The 15,926-nt window shown below is 49.7% G+C and overlaps 1 protein-coding gene across 1 annotated transcript; it reads left to right on the plus strand.

Annotated features, from left to right (window-relative positions):
* Nucleotides 1-7,452: 7,452 nt before the first annotated feature.
* On the plus strand, nucleotides 7,453-14,995 carry PLA2G1B (phospholipase A2 group IB). Its single transcript, XM_059676135.1, has 4 exons — nucleotides 7,453-7,608; nucleotides 10,913-11,072; nucleotides 11,829-11,956; nucleotides 14,786-14,995. Exons 1-4 carry the CDS (start codon nucleotides 7,575-7,577, stop codon nucleotides 14,908-14,910), a joined length of 447 nt encoding a protein of 148 aa, XP_059532118.1. The 5' UTR covers nucleotides 7,453-7,574; the 3' UTR covers nucleotides 14,911-14,995.
* Nucleotides 14,996-15,926: the final 931 nt, after the last annotated feature.

A 15,926-nucleotide genomic window follows, 5' to 3' on the forward strand; every position in this document is an offset into this window, starting at 1 on the left:
TGAGGGTCAACCTATGAACCAGGAGGTCATGGCTCGATTCCCAGTGTGGCGTGTGCAGGAGGCAGCCAATTGACTATTGATTCTCTCTCATCATTGATGTTTCTATCTCTCCCTCTCCTTTCCTCTCTGAAACTATATATATATATATGTATAAAACATCCTCAGGTGAGGATTTAAAAAACAAAAACAAAAACGTAGCTTATTTGGATATGATTTGGAAAAACTATCAAAAAGATATTTTGAGACAAAAACCTCTAAAAATGGTCTTATTTTTGTTAGGTGTGACCATGACATTGTAATTATATTTTTTACAAATTTCTCCTTGAAGGCTTTTTCTCTCAGATCAGAGGCAAAGTAGGGATGCCTAGTCTGGCCATATATATATGAATCTGAGGTCAATATATATATTGATCTTGAGAGAGAGAGATAGAAACATCAATGATGAGAGAGAATCATTGATCCGCTGCATCCTGCACACCCCACACTGGGGATCAAGCCCACAACCATGTGCCCTGACCAGGAATCGAACCATGACCTGGTTCATAGGTCGAAGCTCAACCACTGAGCTGCACCAGCTGGGCCTGGCCACTTCAATTCAACATAGTATTGGAAGTCCTACCCGGAGCAATTAGGCAAGAAAAAGGAATGACACCATCCATATTGGAAAGGAAGAAGTAAAATTATCTGTTTGCAATAACATGATCTTATATGTAAAAACAAAACTCCAAAGATTACACACACAAACACAACTAATAAAAGAATTCATCAAAGTTGTTGGATACAAATATCAATTGTGTTTCTACACATTAACAATGAACAATCAGAGAAGTAAATTTAAAAACAATGAACTTAAGCAAGGAGGTGAAAGACTTGTACAATGAAAACTACAAAATAATGCTGGAAGAAATTAAGACACAAATAAGTGGAAAGACATCCTATGTTCGTGGATTGGAAGACTTAATACTGTTAAGATGTCCATACTACCCAAAGCAACCTGCAGATTCATCGCAATACCTATCAAAACCCAATGGCATTTCTAGCAGAAATATAAAAATTTATCCTAAAATTCATACAGAGTCTCAAGAGACCCCAAACAGTCCAATCAATTTTGAAAAACGTGGTGGTTCACACTTTCTGATTTCAAAATATATTACAACCCGAGCCGGTTTGCTCAGTGGATAGAGCGTCAGCCTGCGGACTGAAAGGTCCCAGGTTCAACTCTGGTCAAGGGCACATGCCCGGGTTGTGGGCTCCATCCCCAATTTGGGGCGTGCAGGAGGCAGCCAGTCAATGAGTCTCTCTCATCATTGATGTTTCTAACTCTCTTCCTCTCCCTTTCTCTCTGAAATCAATAAAAATAATATGTTACAAAAGCTATAGTAATCAAAACAAGGAGTACTGGCACAGAGACACAGAGACAGACGAGCCAAGGGGATAGAAGAGAGAACCCAGAAATAAACCCTCACTAATATGGGCAAACGATCTTTGCCAAGGGTGCCAAGGGCACCGATGTGGAAAGAAAAGTCTCCAACAAATGGTATTAGGAAAACCTGATATCTACATGCAAAAGAATGAAGCTGGACCCTTATCTGACACCATCTACAAAAATTAGCCCAACTTGAATTTAAGACCTAGATTTAAGATCTGAAACTACAAAACTCCTGGAGAAAACATAGGGAAAGCTTCATGGTGCTGGAGTTGGCGATAATTTCTTGGAACCGACATAAAAAAAAGTACAGGCAACAGCTGGCCAGCATGGCTCAGTGGTTGAGCGACGACCTAGGGACCAGGCGGTCATGGTTTGATTCCTGGTTAGTGCACATGACTGTGTTGTGGGCTCAATCTCCAGTAGGGGGCTTGCAGGAGGCAGCTGATCCATGATTCTCTCTCATCATTGATGTTTCTATCTCTTGCTCCCTATCCCTTCCTCGCTGAAATCAATAATATATATATATATTTGCTTATTTATTTTTTTAAAGCACAGGCAGCAAAATAGACATATTGGGACTACTTCAAACGTGAAAGCTTTTGTGCATCCAAGGACACAACAAAGTGAAAGGCAGTCTGAGGAATGGGGAGAAAATATTTGCAAATCATCTGTCTGAGGAGAGGTTAATATCCAGCATATCTTTCTGGGGATGGACAAGAGAGGTAGCGAATGGATGCCGCTAGAAAAGTTAGGGAACTCATAAAATCCAGGTGCTGAGGATGGTGACTTTGGGTGTGGAAAATGGTGTAGGTACTTTGGTTTACTGCCTCCGTTTGCTCCTCTGTGATAGCAGTGACAGCAGGCCAACCTGTGTAAAGCTCTCAGTACTCAGAGATTTGCTGCTGCTCTTGTTGCCATTATTATTACTATTATTATTATTGTCATTATTATTAAAGAGAGCCCTGGACAAAGAGGCAGGCACACACAGGTTCAATTCCTATCTCCACTCCTCGGAAGGTGCAACTTTGAGCAAGTTACTTAAGCTCTTTGGACCTGTTTTATCATCTGTAACTAGAGGAAGATGATGAAACAGTAATAGCTGTGCCAGAAGGTTAGGGCTGAAAAACAGTACAGAGAGCCCGTAGCACTGTGCCAGGCACACAGAAGCACTCACCAAACAGTAGCTGCTTTTAGGCATTTCCTGGAAGCAGGACCGTGTCTTCCAGGGGCCGGGCCGGTGACCTTGCTGGGTGTGGGTGTGTGTCACCTGAAGGAGGCGAGAAGCTATCCTTAGCTGTTTTTTCCACTGGAGCGTGTGATTTCCCAGCTGGGAGCAGCCGGGCGGTACACACCTGTGCATGAACCTGGGCAGCAGAAGGTCAGGGCACAGAGTGCCGGAGCCTGAACCACGCTCTCCACCTCCATGTCCCCTGCAGAGGTTTGCATTGTCAAGTTAGCAGGTCTCTTTCCAGGAACAGAATGTTCGATTGCACGTGGGAATTTGCGCAGACTGCCTTTGTGGAAAGCCTCCAGCTGGCTGGGGGAGGGGGCGAGGAGGAGGGAAGTGGCAGGACTAACCCTCCTCTGGCCTCCAGGGGCTTTCCACACTCCCACCCACGACTACAGGTCCCTGTCATGAGATGATATTGCGGTGTGAGCACCAGGCCCAACTCACCGCTTGGTCCTGCTGTGTGACATGGGAGCAGCTCCTTAACCTCTCTGAGCCTATCATTGTTTTCTCTGTAAAATGGAGTTTGTAATTGGACCCACCTCAGAGGTCTGTGCCAGGTTCTTAGCCTGGGACCTGGACTAGAGTTAGCGCTCGGTTAAATGGTAGTTAATCCGATTAGCCTAGAGCAGCTGTTCTCAACCTGTGGGTCGAGACCCCTTTGGGGGTCGAACGACCCTTTCACAGGGGTCGCCTACGACCATCGGAAAACACATATATAATTACATATTGTCTTTGTGATTAATCACTATGCTTTCATTATGTTCAATTTGTAACAATGAAACTGGGGGTCACCACAACATGAGGAACTGTATTAAGGGGTCGCGGCATTAGGAAGGTTGAGAACCACTGGCCTGGAGGGTTTGGTAGCACCAGCTAAGCCTCCTTTCTCAGACACCCCCACCGGAGCAGTGCCTCGTCCTCTTGCATTCTGACCCCAAAGAACCCACCTGGGGGACTCGGCATTCTGCGGGCCACGCCTTCCCTTTCCTTGGGCAGCCCTCCCTCATTCTGGAGGCTGCAGAGACAGCCATTCATCAGCTGACCCTACTCTCCCTCTCACAGCCCCCCCCCCCCCCCCCCCCCGCCCAACACCTCTGCGACATCCTGCCCAGCTGTCCCCTCGAACCTTCTGTGATGATAATATTCTGTCTGCGCCGCCCACTGTGACAGCCACCAGCCACATGCATGTAGCTGCCGGATACCCGAAATGCGGCTCGTGTAACTGAGAAGCTGATGTTTAATAGTATTTGATTGTAATGAATTGGAATAGCCCCTTGTGGCTGGCTGGTGGCTACCATGTCGGACAGATGTAGAAACGGATAAGGGCAGGCGGCAGGGAAAACCCGAGGCCGAGGGGCAGAATCCGGCCTAAGCACATCAGCCACTCCCCGCTCCGGCCTCAGTGTCCCGTCTGCCTGCTCAGTGCTGTGCGGTGCCCTCAGCTGAAGGACCTTTCCTGGGACTTGAGATGAAGCAGGTGGATGCTCCTGCCGCCGGTGCGAGGGAAGGCGCACGGATCCCGGGGGTGAGCAGGGCCGGGGGCAGGCGAGGCCCCCGGACCGGGCGCCGCACACGCAGGACCTCGCCTGCGCAGGTGGAGGGCGCTGGCCGCGGGAAGGGCGGGCTGGGTCCCGCCGGGCATGGCCGTTTCCGGCTCTCCCGCGGCGAGTCTCCGTGTCCTCCTCTGGAAAGTGGCCAAGGTGCGTCCGGGATCAGAGGGGATGCGACAGAGGATGGAGGTGATGAAAAGGGCACTTGTCCGCTGTGATCTTCCTCCCTCAACCCCCGCCAACCACCAGCCCCCAGCCCCCAGCCGAATCACGAGTCCGCAGACTGTCAAGGTCAGCAAGGACGAGGGGTCTGCGAAACTGCCTCCAGCCACGCGGGGCCTAAGGAGACAGGACAACTGACGGTGATGCGCTCTCTGGGAGTGGATTCTGGAACAGAAAGAGAACATTTGGGCCCTAACCAGTTTGGCTCAGTGGATAGAGCGTCAGCCTGCGGACTCGAGGGTCCCGGGTTCGATTCCGGTCAAGGGCATGTGCCTTGGTTGCGGGCACATCCCCAGTAGGGGGAGTGCAGGAGGCAGCTGATCGATGTTTCTAACTCTCCCTTCCTCTCTGTAAAAAATCAATAAAATATATTAAAAAGAAAAGAAAAAGAACATTTGGTAAAAACTAAGGAACTGCAAGTGAGCTGTGAGTTTGAGTTTATGAGTACCACATTGGATAGTAATAACATCAATATTGGTTCATTAATCATAACAAATGTACTGTACTGAGATAAAAATGCTCATGAAATGTAAATAAAATTAAAACACAGGGTTTGTTCCAGAGATCACATGAAAACTCAATGGGAAAACACAATTACACAATATGGTACGTATATGGTGTGAAATATCCAGAAAAGGTAGCTAGAGAGACAGCAAGCAGATGTGGCTGCCTGGGGCGGAGGGAGAGTGAGTGCTTATGGGAACAGAGCTCTGCTGGGGAGGGTGAAAATGTTCAGGAACTAGGTCGAGGTGATGGTGGTCCCATCCTGTGTGTGCATGTACTGAATGCCACTGAATCATTCACTTTAAAAATAAAATGGTTGCCCTGACCGGTTTGGCTCAATGGATAGAGCGTCGGCCTGCGGACTTGAGGGTCCCGGGTTCGATTCCGGTCAAGGGTATGTACCTTGGTTGCAGGCACATACCCAGTAGGGAGTGTGCAGGAGGCAGCTGATCGATGTTTCTCTCTCATTGATGTTTCTAACTCTCTATCCCTCTCCCTTCCTCTCTGTAAGAAATCAATAAAATATCCTCCTATCTAATAAAAGAGAAAAATGGTAATTGGCGTACGACGATACCCTTTTCATTGGCTAATCAGGGCTATATGCAAATTAACTGCCAACTATGATTGGCAGTTAACTGCCAACTAAGATTGGCAGTTAACTGCCAACAAGATGGCGGTTAATTTGCATATGTAGGCACAATGCAGGGAGGCGAAAGGGAAAGCAGGAAGAAGCCCCCTGCCACTGACAGTGATCGGAAACCCAGGGGGGAGCTAAGAGCTGGGGGGCAGGGCAAAGGCGGCCAGGGCCGCCTTTGCCCTGCCCCCCAGCCATGATCGGAGAATCAGGTGCCTTTGCCGCCCTGGCCAGTGATAGCAGGAAATAGAGGTGGAGCCAGCGATGGGAGCTGGGCACGGTCGAAGCCGGCAGTCCCGGGAGCTAGGGGTCCCTTGCCTGGGCCTAAAGTGAAGCCCACGATCGCGGGGCCGCTGCAGCTGCGGGTCCCCGCTGCCCGGGCCGGACGCCTAGGCCAGAGGCATTAGGCCTGGGCAGGGGCGGAGCCTGCAACCGCGGGGAGCTGGGGGTCCCCTGCCCAGGCCTGACACCTCTGCCAGAGGCCTCAGGCCTGGGCAAGGGGCCGATCCGGTGATTGGTGATCGGAGGGTGATGAGGGTCAACTCCTCTGGCCGAGGCATCAGGCCTGGGCGGGGGGCGGAGCTGGGGATTGGGGGGATATGATGGTCCCCTTGCCCAGGTCTGAAGCCTGGGTCAGAGGCGTCAGGCTTGGGCGGGCGGGTGGAGCAAGCGATCAGAGGGAGATGGGGGTCCCTGCCCAGGCATGATTCCTGGGCCTGAGGCCTCAGGCCTGGGCGGGGGCCAGAGCCAGTGATCAGGGGGAGATGGGGGTCCCCTGTCCAAGCCTGACACCTCTGGCGGAGGCGTTAGGCCTGGGCAAGGGGCCGATCAGGCGATCGGAGGGTGATGGGGGTCTACGCCTCTGGCCGAGGCATCAGGCCTGGGCAAGGGGCCGATCCTGCAATTGGAGGGTGATGGGGGTCAACGCCTGAGGGCTCCCAGCATGTGAGAGTGGGCAGACTGGGCTGAGGGACACTCCCCTCCCCACACAGACCCAGTGCACGAATTTCGTGCACCGGGCCCCTAGTATTTAAAAATAAAATAAAATGGCTAACTTATGCTATGTGAAATTCACCCCCAAAATGTTATGTTAGACATTTTTAAATATTTTTTTATTGATTTCAGAGAGGAAGGGAGAGAGAGAGAGAGAGAGAAACATCAATGATGAGAGAGAATCATTGATCGGCTGCCTCTTGCACACTCCACACTGGGGGTTGAGCCTGTAACCCAGGCATGTGCCCCAACCTGGAATCAAACCCTGACCTCTTGATTCATAGGTCAATGCTCAACCACTGAGCCACGCCAGCTGGGTTGTGTAGACATTTGATACAATAGTTCTGAAAACTTTTTTATTCTGTAAGTCTTTGGGGGGGTTTTCTTACAAACCCACAGTGGAGAATGGGGAGGGAGCTGGTATCGGTATAGTGGGGAAAAGAAAATAAGACGTGTGCCTTAGAATCAGACATACCTAAGTTTGAGTCCCTACCCTGCCATTTGCTGGCTGTGTGGCCTGGAGCAAGTTGCTTTACCTCTCTGAGTCGGCTTCCTCGCCTGCCAAGTGCATGACTGACGGCACCATTCAACAGGACCCACAACTCAGACCCAGGCACACGAGAAGACATGGAGGCAACGGTCATTTCCTCCCTGTCCCCTTCTCCGGGTTGATGGCGTTGATGGCTTTGCCACCACCACCACCCCCACCCCCACCCCCAGCGATGAAGCTGGGCTGAGTGCCAAGGGGTGGGTAAGAGGGTCAAGATTCCAAGATATGTGATTCCAGAAATAACCCCTTTCCTTAAAAAGTGCTGATGACGAATACATACACCTCTTACTGGCAGGGCTTACGTGCATGCGGTCACCCAAAGCAGACAGACTCAAGGACAACCCGAAGTCAGCAGGGAGCAAAGCAAACACTACAGCCTTATCTTGGGGCCTCGGGGTGACTATAAGAAGGGAGGCCTCCGATGGAGTCAGTCCTTTCTCGCCCATCAGTTTCCCGACAGGATGAAACTCCTTGTGCTGGCTGCTCTGCTCACAGGTAGGCACGTCTTTCCAGCTCCACCCACTTCTAGGGCTACGATCTCACTCTTTTGGAACGGGGGTCACAGGTCACAGGGCTGGCCAGACCTGGAATCTTTTATTATTTTTATCTTATTTTATTAATTAAAAATATTTTTATTGATTTCAGAGAGGAAGAGAGAGAGAGAAACATCAATGATGAGAGAGAATCATTGATCGGCTGCCTCTTGCACACCCCTCAATGGGGATTGAGCCCACAACCTGCGCATGTGCCCTGATTGGGAATCGAACTGTGACCTTCTGGTTCTTAAGTCGATACTCAACCACTGAGCCACACCGGCCGGGCCAGACTTGGAGTCTTTATTCAGAGCTCCCTGAGGGGCTTAAGATCTCCCATATTGGGATCCCCTCAAATCCCCCCTCAAGCTGGCACCCTTCAACCTTCAGGTGTGAACTCAGATAACCCCTCTCAAAAAGGCCACCCGTGCATCCAGGCGAACAAAGACCCCTCTTCTTTCTTCTCACCATGCTGCCTTGGTGCAAGGTCCCATCTTCCCAGCACCTATCTTTGCTTGCAATTTGTATCTTGTTGGGCTTGTGTGTGTGTGTGTTTTACCCATCTACATGGGCTCTATGAGAGCAGAGATAGTTCTGTTTGCACCGTTATTGAATGGATAAATGGAATCCGACACATTCCCAGCTCATTCATCCTTCTCTCATTCATTCATTCAACACTGATGGTATCAGAGCCACCAAGGGATCAGGCTCTGGGTTGAGACTGAAGAGTGAGATGAATGAGCCACACTCCCTGTCGGAGGAACACACACGTAGGAGCTGCATGCGGACTGGCCTCTGCAAAGACAGAGCTGGTGGGATCAGAGAGAGAGAGAACAGGGAAGCAGGAGTAGGGGCTGGAGGTGGGTCATCCCAGCCAGGCTACCCTGGTCGGAGCAGGCTCCAGGCTCCTGCTCCAGGACACAGCCTCTGCCGACTGGGCTGCCGCATGGAGGCTGCTGTAGGGGAGGGTGACCAGCTGCCGCCCCTCCTCTGCCCTGGGGTCTAAGCACACGAGTGGGCCCAGTGTCACAGACCAAGGAAAGAGAGGGCAAGGCAGGGGGCAAAGAGACAGCAGTAGTGGCCGATTGAAACAGGACCCCAAAATCATTTCCTGCCGTCTTCTCTTTAGGGCACCAAATCTCAGAGGGTCAGGCTCTGCAAATGGGGTGAAGGGATCCTGCTTCCCTCAGGGGCCAAGCTTTGTGCTTAGTTTAGGCCAGTGGTCGGCAAACTCATTAGTCCACAGAGCCCAATATCAACAGTACAACGACTGGAATTTCTTTTGAGAGCCACATTTTTTAAACTTAAACTACATAGGTAGGTACATTGTTATTAACTTAATTGGGTGCTCCTAAGGCTTAGGAAGAGCCACACTCAAGGGGCCAAAGAGCCGAATGTGGCTCGAGAGCTGCAGTTTGCCGATCATGGGTTTAGACAGACACTCAGCCAGAGGTAGACTTTTTTAATTTCTTCAATCGATATTTACTGAGCACCTACTATGTGCCAAGAACTTTAATTCATGTATTGATGCTTTCATTCATTTAACTCATCATATATTTATTGAGTGTCTACTATGTGTCAGGCCCAATGTGAGGTCCTGGGGAATAAAAGCCCTGAGGCCTGTCCTCGAGGGTATAGTCCTCAGAGAGGGAGGCATTAAACAGATGGAGTACAGATTGTGGGAGGTACTATGAACAAAGAGCATGAAGTGATAGCAGAGGAGCCACTTAGCTCGGGTGGCCAGGACAGGCCTTTTGAGGAGGTGGCTTTTAAACCAAGATCTTCCAGCTTTTTAAAGTGAGATGACAAGTGTGCCAGGCAGAGGGAGCAGCGGGTGTGTGGGCCTGGAGGCAGAACGAGAGGCTGAACTGCTGAGGATGGGAGGCCACAAAGGCCTCCTCGCTACTCTTTGCACTCCCACCCCACCTCAGCCCCACCATCCCCCACTTAACCCCCTATTTTAGATTCTTCTTACCCTGTTCCAACTTTTTCACCCTCCAGCACATTATCTGATCTCCTTTTTAAAAAAAATATTTTTTTTTATTGATTTCATAGAGGAAGGGAGAGAGAGATAGAAACATCAATGATGAGAGAGAATCATTGATCTGATAGGCTGCCTCCTGCATGCCCCCTACTGGGGGATCGAGCCACAACCCAGGCATGTGCCTTTGACGGGAATCAACCCCAGAACCCTTCAGTCTACAGGCCAACGCTCTGTCCACTGCGCCACACCGGCTGGGGCCTGATCTCCTTTTTTATTACGTTTATTGCTTATTGGCTTTCTCCCCCACTAGGATCTAAGCTCAGTGAGGTTATAGACCTTTAACTTGTTCCCTGATGTATCTCGAGGCTAGGTGCTCAATAAACATTTGCAGAATAAATAATGGAGATGGTTTAAAACCATCCTCATTGAAAACATATGTTCACAAAAACTAGTACACAGATGTTAATGGCAGCACTACTGAGAATAGTGCAAAAGTGGGAACAGCCCAAATATCCACCAAATGATGAATATATAAAATGTGGCCTATCTGTACAGTGGAATATCATTCAGCTATGAAAAGGATAGAAGTGCTAATATACATGTTGTAACATAAATGGACCTCAGAAACGTGATGCTAAGTGGAAGAAGCTGGTCACAGAGGTCACATGTGGTATGATTCCATTTATAGGAAGGGTTCAGAGCAGGCAAATCCGTAGTGCAGAAAGCAGAGTGGGGGTGCCAGCAGGGGGGGGGAGCTTTTGCTGATTGGTACAGGGAGTTCTTTGGGGGGTGATAAAAATGCCTGGCATTAGTGTGATATTTGCACAACTGTGAATTGTACACTTTAAATGGCTAAAATAGTGAATTTTATGTCATATAAATATTGTTTAACTTAAACTGATTTGATTTGAGGGAAAGCGAGAGAGAGACATCTATATGTTGTTCCACTTATTTATGCATCCTTGGTTGATTCTTGGATGTGCCCTGACCGGAGATCAAACCCGCAACCTTGGCTATGGGACGGCACTCTAACCAACTGGGCTACCCGGCCAGGGCCTGTGATGTGAATCTGATCTCAATTTACAAATATGTATGTTTCTTAAAAGGTTTCATTAAAAAGCCCGTAGTCACTTTGCCAGGTTTCTGTGTCCAGCTGTGTCCGAGGAGGCAGCTGCCGGCGGTCAGAGGGGGAGCGGGGGCCTGAGAGCGCAGGCGGGCGGGCCCTGAGCCCCAGGAGCAGCGGGGCCCACGGGACGAGCTTGAACCCGGCCGTGTCTTGCAGTGTGTGCCGCCGAGGGCGGCGTCAGCCCGCGGGCCGTGTGGCAGTTCCGCAACATGATCAAGTGCACGATGCCTGAGAGCGACCCCTTGAGAGATTACAACAACTACGGCTGCTACTGCGGCCTGGGCGGATCCGGCACCCCCGTGGATGAGCTGGACAAGTGAGTGGTTGATCGGCCGGAGGCTGGGGGGCCGGTGAGGGCGCGGGGGGCACGACCCAAGGACCCCACGAGGAAGCACAGGCAGGGGACTGCAGACTTGCTAAGGAAACACATGTTCACCTGCTGTCATGTCAGCAAATGGTCAGGGGGACTCTACATGCAGCGCCCGGTGTTGGGGGTGGGACGCGGACTGCGGGGACGTGAGGTAGTGGGTGCGGCTGCCCTCTAGTGGCGGGACATTGCCACACACGCCGTCACAGCCACGACTCGATGGGCATCTTCAGAATATATGATCCGACCGTATTCCTGCAACCACTTTTTTTTTTTACAGATTTATTCTTTTTTTAAAAAATATATTTTATTGATTTTTTTACAGAGAGGAAGGGAGAGGGATAGAGAGGAAGGGAGAGGGATAGAGAGTTAGAAACATCGATCAGCTGCCTCCTGCACATGCCCTACTGGGGATGTGCCCGCAACCAAGGTACATGCCCTCGGCCGGAATCGAACCTGGGACCCTTGAGTCCGCAGGCCGACACTCTATCCACTGAGTCAAACCGGTTAGGGCCTGCAACCACTTTTTAAATCGCCTTCAATACACATGAGAAAGGCCTTATACTTCTTCAAGCCACAAAACCAAAATCTCCCGGCGCCTGTCGGCTAAAACACCCCCACCTGCTCCTGAGAGAGCAGACGCGGGCGGACCTGCTGCCCCGCACCTGCTCCTGGCTCAGCCCTTCCCCCCTCCTCCACCCCCAGGTGCTGCCAGACACACGACCACTGCTACGACCAAGCCAAGAAGCTGGACAGCTGCAAATTCCTCCTGGACAACCCCTACACCAAAAGCTACTCGTACAAGTGCTCGGGCTCGGAGATCGTCTGCAGCAGTACGTTCACCCCTCGTTGGCTTTAGGCCCTCAGCGGGCAGCAGGGACCGTAATCGTGGCAATAGCTACCATTTACTGATTATGACTCGGTGCCAGGAACTGTACCATTGTGATCCCCATTTTACAGATGAGGAAACTAAGGCTCGTAAAGAGTGGTGTTTGGTTGTTGAACACAGGTCTGTATGACTCAAAAGCCTCTGCTCTTAACTGCCATGTTATACTGTTTTATTATTTCTTTTTTTAAAAAATATATTTTATTGATTTTTTACAGAGAGGAAGGGAGAGAGATAGAGAGCTAGAAACATCGATGAGAGAGAAACATCGATCAGCTGCCTCCTGCACATCTCCCACTGGGGATGTGCCCGCAACCCAGGCACATGCCCTTGACTGGAATTGAACCTGGGACCCCTCAGTCCGCAGGCCGACGCTCCATCCACTGAGCCAAACCACTTTCGGCTACTGTTTTATTATTTCATAAAGGAGCCCAGAACTAGCATTTATTCGGCTCTCATTACCCGCCAGGTGCTAGGTGAGGCGTGTGTGTGTGTGTGTGAGTGTGTGAGTGTGTGAGTGTGTGTGTGAGTGTGTGTGTGTGTGTGTGAGTGTGTGTGTGTGTGTGAGTGTGTGTGTGTGTGTGAGTGTGTGTGTGTGAGTGTGTGTGTGAGTGTGTGTGTGGGTGGGTGGGTGTGAGTGTGAGTGTGTGTGTGAGTGTGTGTGTGTGTGAGTGTGTGTGTGTGAGTGTGTGAGTGTGTGTGTGTGTGTGTGAGTGTGTGTGTGTGAGAGTGTGTGTGAGAGTGTGTGTGTGAGTGTGTGTGTGAGTGTGTGTGTGAGTGTGTGTGTGTGAGTGTGAGTGTGTGTGTGAGAGTGTGTGTGAGTGTGTGAGTGTGTGTGTGACTGTGTGAGTGTGTGTGTGTGAGTGTGTGTGTGTGAGTGTGTGAGTGTGTGAGTGTGTGTGTGTGTGTGAGTGTGTGTGTGTGTGTGTGTGTGAGTGTGTGTGAGTGTGTGTGTGTGTGAGAGAGAGTGTGTGTGTGTGTGTGTGTGTGTGTGTGAGTGAGTGAGTGTGAGGTAGGTTGTATTAGCCCCGTTTTCCAGGTCAGGAAGCTGAAGCTCGAACTCAGTCACTTGTCCAGAAATCACACAGCTTGTCCGCGGCAGCTGACATTCGTTCCCCGCTGCTTTCTTTCCTCGGAGTCTCTGGTTTTAACCAGTAGGCAGTGCAGCACTCGGGATGAAATGTGTCCCTCCAGGAGGGCAGATCTGCAGGGCAGACAGATGAGAGGTGCTGTTGCTACTGTTCAAACAACAGCAAAATAACCACAATCCCAGCCCAAAAGTGCCACGAAAAGAGTTCTCCAGAACCCGCCACCGTCAGGAGTGAGGCGTCATGCCTCCAGCTCATCTCCCTGAACTGTGGGGCCACACCCACAACCGTGGCGCTGGGGGCAACGCGATAACCAGTTGAACTGGCTTCCACCTCCTATTGCAGAGATAGAACGCAAAGAAAAAACTTAAACACACTAGATGTTGATAAGTATTGTAGAGGAAATGAAGCAGAGAGAGGAGACAGAGAATGGTGGAGAGATGGAGGGAAGGTGTATGATTTAAAAGAACGCGGTGAGGGAGACCTCACTGAATGACACCTGCAGAATGACCTGGAATGAGGGCGTCACCCACGGGTGGGAAGTGTTTCAAAGGGCTTGGGATAAGGGTGAGGGGTCTAAGCCTACCCACAATTCATTTGTGGTTTTTAAAGGAAAGGAGCAGAAAGAAACAAAACTTTAATAAAATGATTGAAGGTAAGGTAAGCAGAGATACACAGTTAATTTATGGATAGTAAAGTTCAAATGCATTTTAAATGTTATCTGCGCTGTTTCTTTTGGTTATAAAAGTAAACAAGGCCAAAGTAATATGATTTCAGAAATATATGTCATGGAAGGTGGAAGGCACCTATAATCCTACTACCCATAGATAACCAGATATATATATATATATATATATATATATATATATATATATATATATATATATGAAAAAATAACTAGTAAAGCCTAAAAAATATATATATTCAATTTTTTAGGCTTTACTAGTTATTTTTTCCTTTAATAAAATATATTAGGCCCAGCCAGCATGGCTCAGTGGTTGAGCCAGGAGGTTACAGTTCGATTCCTAGTCAGGGCACATGCCCGGGTTGCAGGCTCAATCCCCAGTGTGGGGTGAGCAGGAGGCAACTGGTCAATGATTCTCTCTCATCATTGATGTTTCTATCTCTCTCTTCCCCTCTCCCTTCCTCTCTGAAATATATTTAAAATAAAATAAGATATATTGGAAATATTTCCACATATAGACATAATTATTTTAAATGTCTGTATAATATTCTATTATTTTTTAGATATGAGCTTTAAAGTAGAGAAACTGGCTTTCTAAACTTCACTAAGTTGAAATTTAAAATAATTTGCTGCCTTAAGTGTATGCTTCAGTGTTCTCCATATGGTTTATAACGGCTTGCCTATGTTGTCAGGGGTCTGTAGCTATATGGGGGCAACATAGACAAGACTTTCCCAAAGGCAGCGCTCACACCTAGGATCACCAGATAAACGCCGGTTGCCCAGTTAAATTTGACTCTGACATAGACAACAATTTTTCAGTCTATGTCCCAAACTTTGCATTCATTGTTTATCTGAAACTCTGGCATTTTCATTGCTTAATCTGTCCGCCCTAAATGTGCACCAATGCAGTGACCGCTGACTTATTCCGGTTATTTTTCATGCCCCTGGGTGGTGGACAGCAGGGTCCCCCTGGGCTCAGGCCTCTCCTCTTCCTCTTTTCCAGGCAAAAACAAGCCCTGCCAGGCCTTCATCTGCGAGTGCGACCGCAATGCTGCCATCTGCTTCTCCAAGGCCCCTTACAACAAGGAGCACAAGAACCTGAACACCAAGAAGTTCTGCCAGGACTGAGCGCTGCCCGCCTCCGTACCGCCTTGTCCCCGTGGCTGTCGCCTCCACGGCGCCCGCCCTCCAGTAAAGCACTTTGTTGAAAGGCCTGGCGTTTGGAGATTGTTTTATTCTCTATCTGCTGAGCACGGCTGGGCCTCTGCCCAGTCCTCCGTGAGGTCATTCTTCCAGCCCTGGAAGTTGAATCCCTCGGATATTTCCAGGAAGTGAGCACCATGACACCTGAGTCATGACGCACCCCTGATGGTTACTCTGGGTTGATGCAGGGGAGGGTGATGGAGGGGCGTCCCAAGCCCCACGTGTGTCTCACCTTCCCTGGGACGCCCTGGGAGGCGTTGGCACTGTTAGTTAAGGCTCCTTCCCTCAGCTGCGCTCAGGAGAGGCCGCTAGCCCAGAGCTCTGCAGAGTAAGTAGCAAAGATGGGGCGTGAACCCAGTGGGTCCAGGAGAACACACACGCTTCACCACCCCCGACCCGCCTGGAGCAGAGAGCTCTTGTTTCAGTCCCAGCCCGGTCTCTCCTCCTCTCATTTCTCTGCCTCCATTTCCAACCATGTAAAACCATTTTTCCTACAACTTTTTCCTTTCTAAGCCTGACCAAGACTGGTCAAGGGCACGTGCCCGGGTTGCAGGCTCGATCCCCAGTAGCGGGCGTGCGAGAGGCAGCCGGTCGATGATTCCCTCTCATCATTGATGTTACTGTCTCTCGCTCCCTATCCTTTCCTCTCTGAAATAAAAACATATATACTTAAAGAGAACATAATAAACACTAACACCTTCTACTTCTAGGTCATTTACTGCCTATCACTCTGTGCAAAGGGCTTTCCACAGCCCATCTCATTAAATACCCAAACCGGCTCTGTGAGGGCGATATTATTGTCCCCATTTTATCGGTGAGAAGCTATAAACTCAGAGAAGTCACTCCCCTGTGATCACACAATTGGCATAGTCAGGATTTGACCAGACCTGCCTGGTGGCAATGCCTGAGCTCTCAACCCCTCAGCCAACTTCCTCCACTAG

Source organism: Myotis daubentonii, chromosome 19 (genome assembly GCF_963259705.1).
Source record: "Myotis daubentonii chromosome 19, mMyoDau2.1, whole genome shotgun sequence".
NCBI lineage: Eukaryota > Metazoa > Chordata > Mammalia > Chiroptera > Vespertilionidae > Myotis > Myotis daubentonii.

Coding starts and splice junctions, on each gene's coding strand:
- PLA2G1B (XM_059676135.1), top strand. CDS start 7,575: ATGAAACTCCTTGTGCTGGCTGCTCTGCTCACAG. Junction 7,609..10,912: donor GCTGGCTGCTCTGCTCACAG/GTAGGCACGTCT, acceptor CGTGTCTTGCAG/TGTGTGCCGCCGAGGGCGGC. Junction 11,957..14,785: donor CTCGGAGATCGTCTGCAGCA/GTACGTTCACCC, acceptor CCTCTTTTCCAG/GCAAAAACAAGCCCTGCCAG.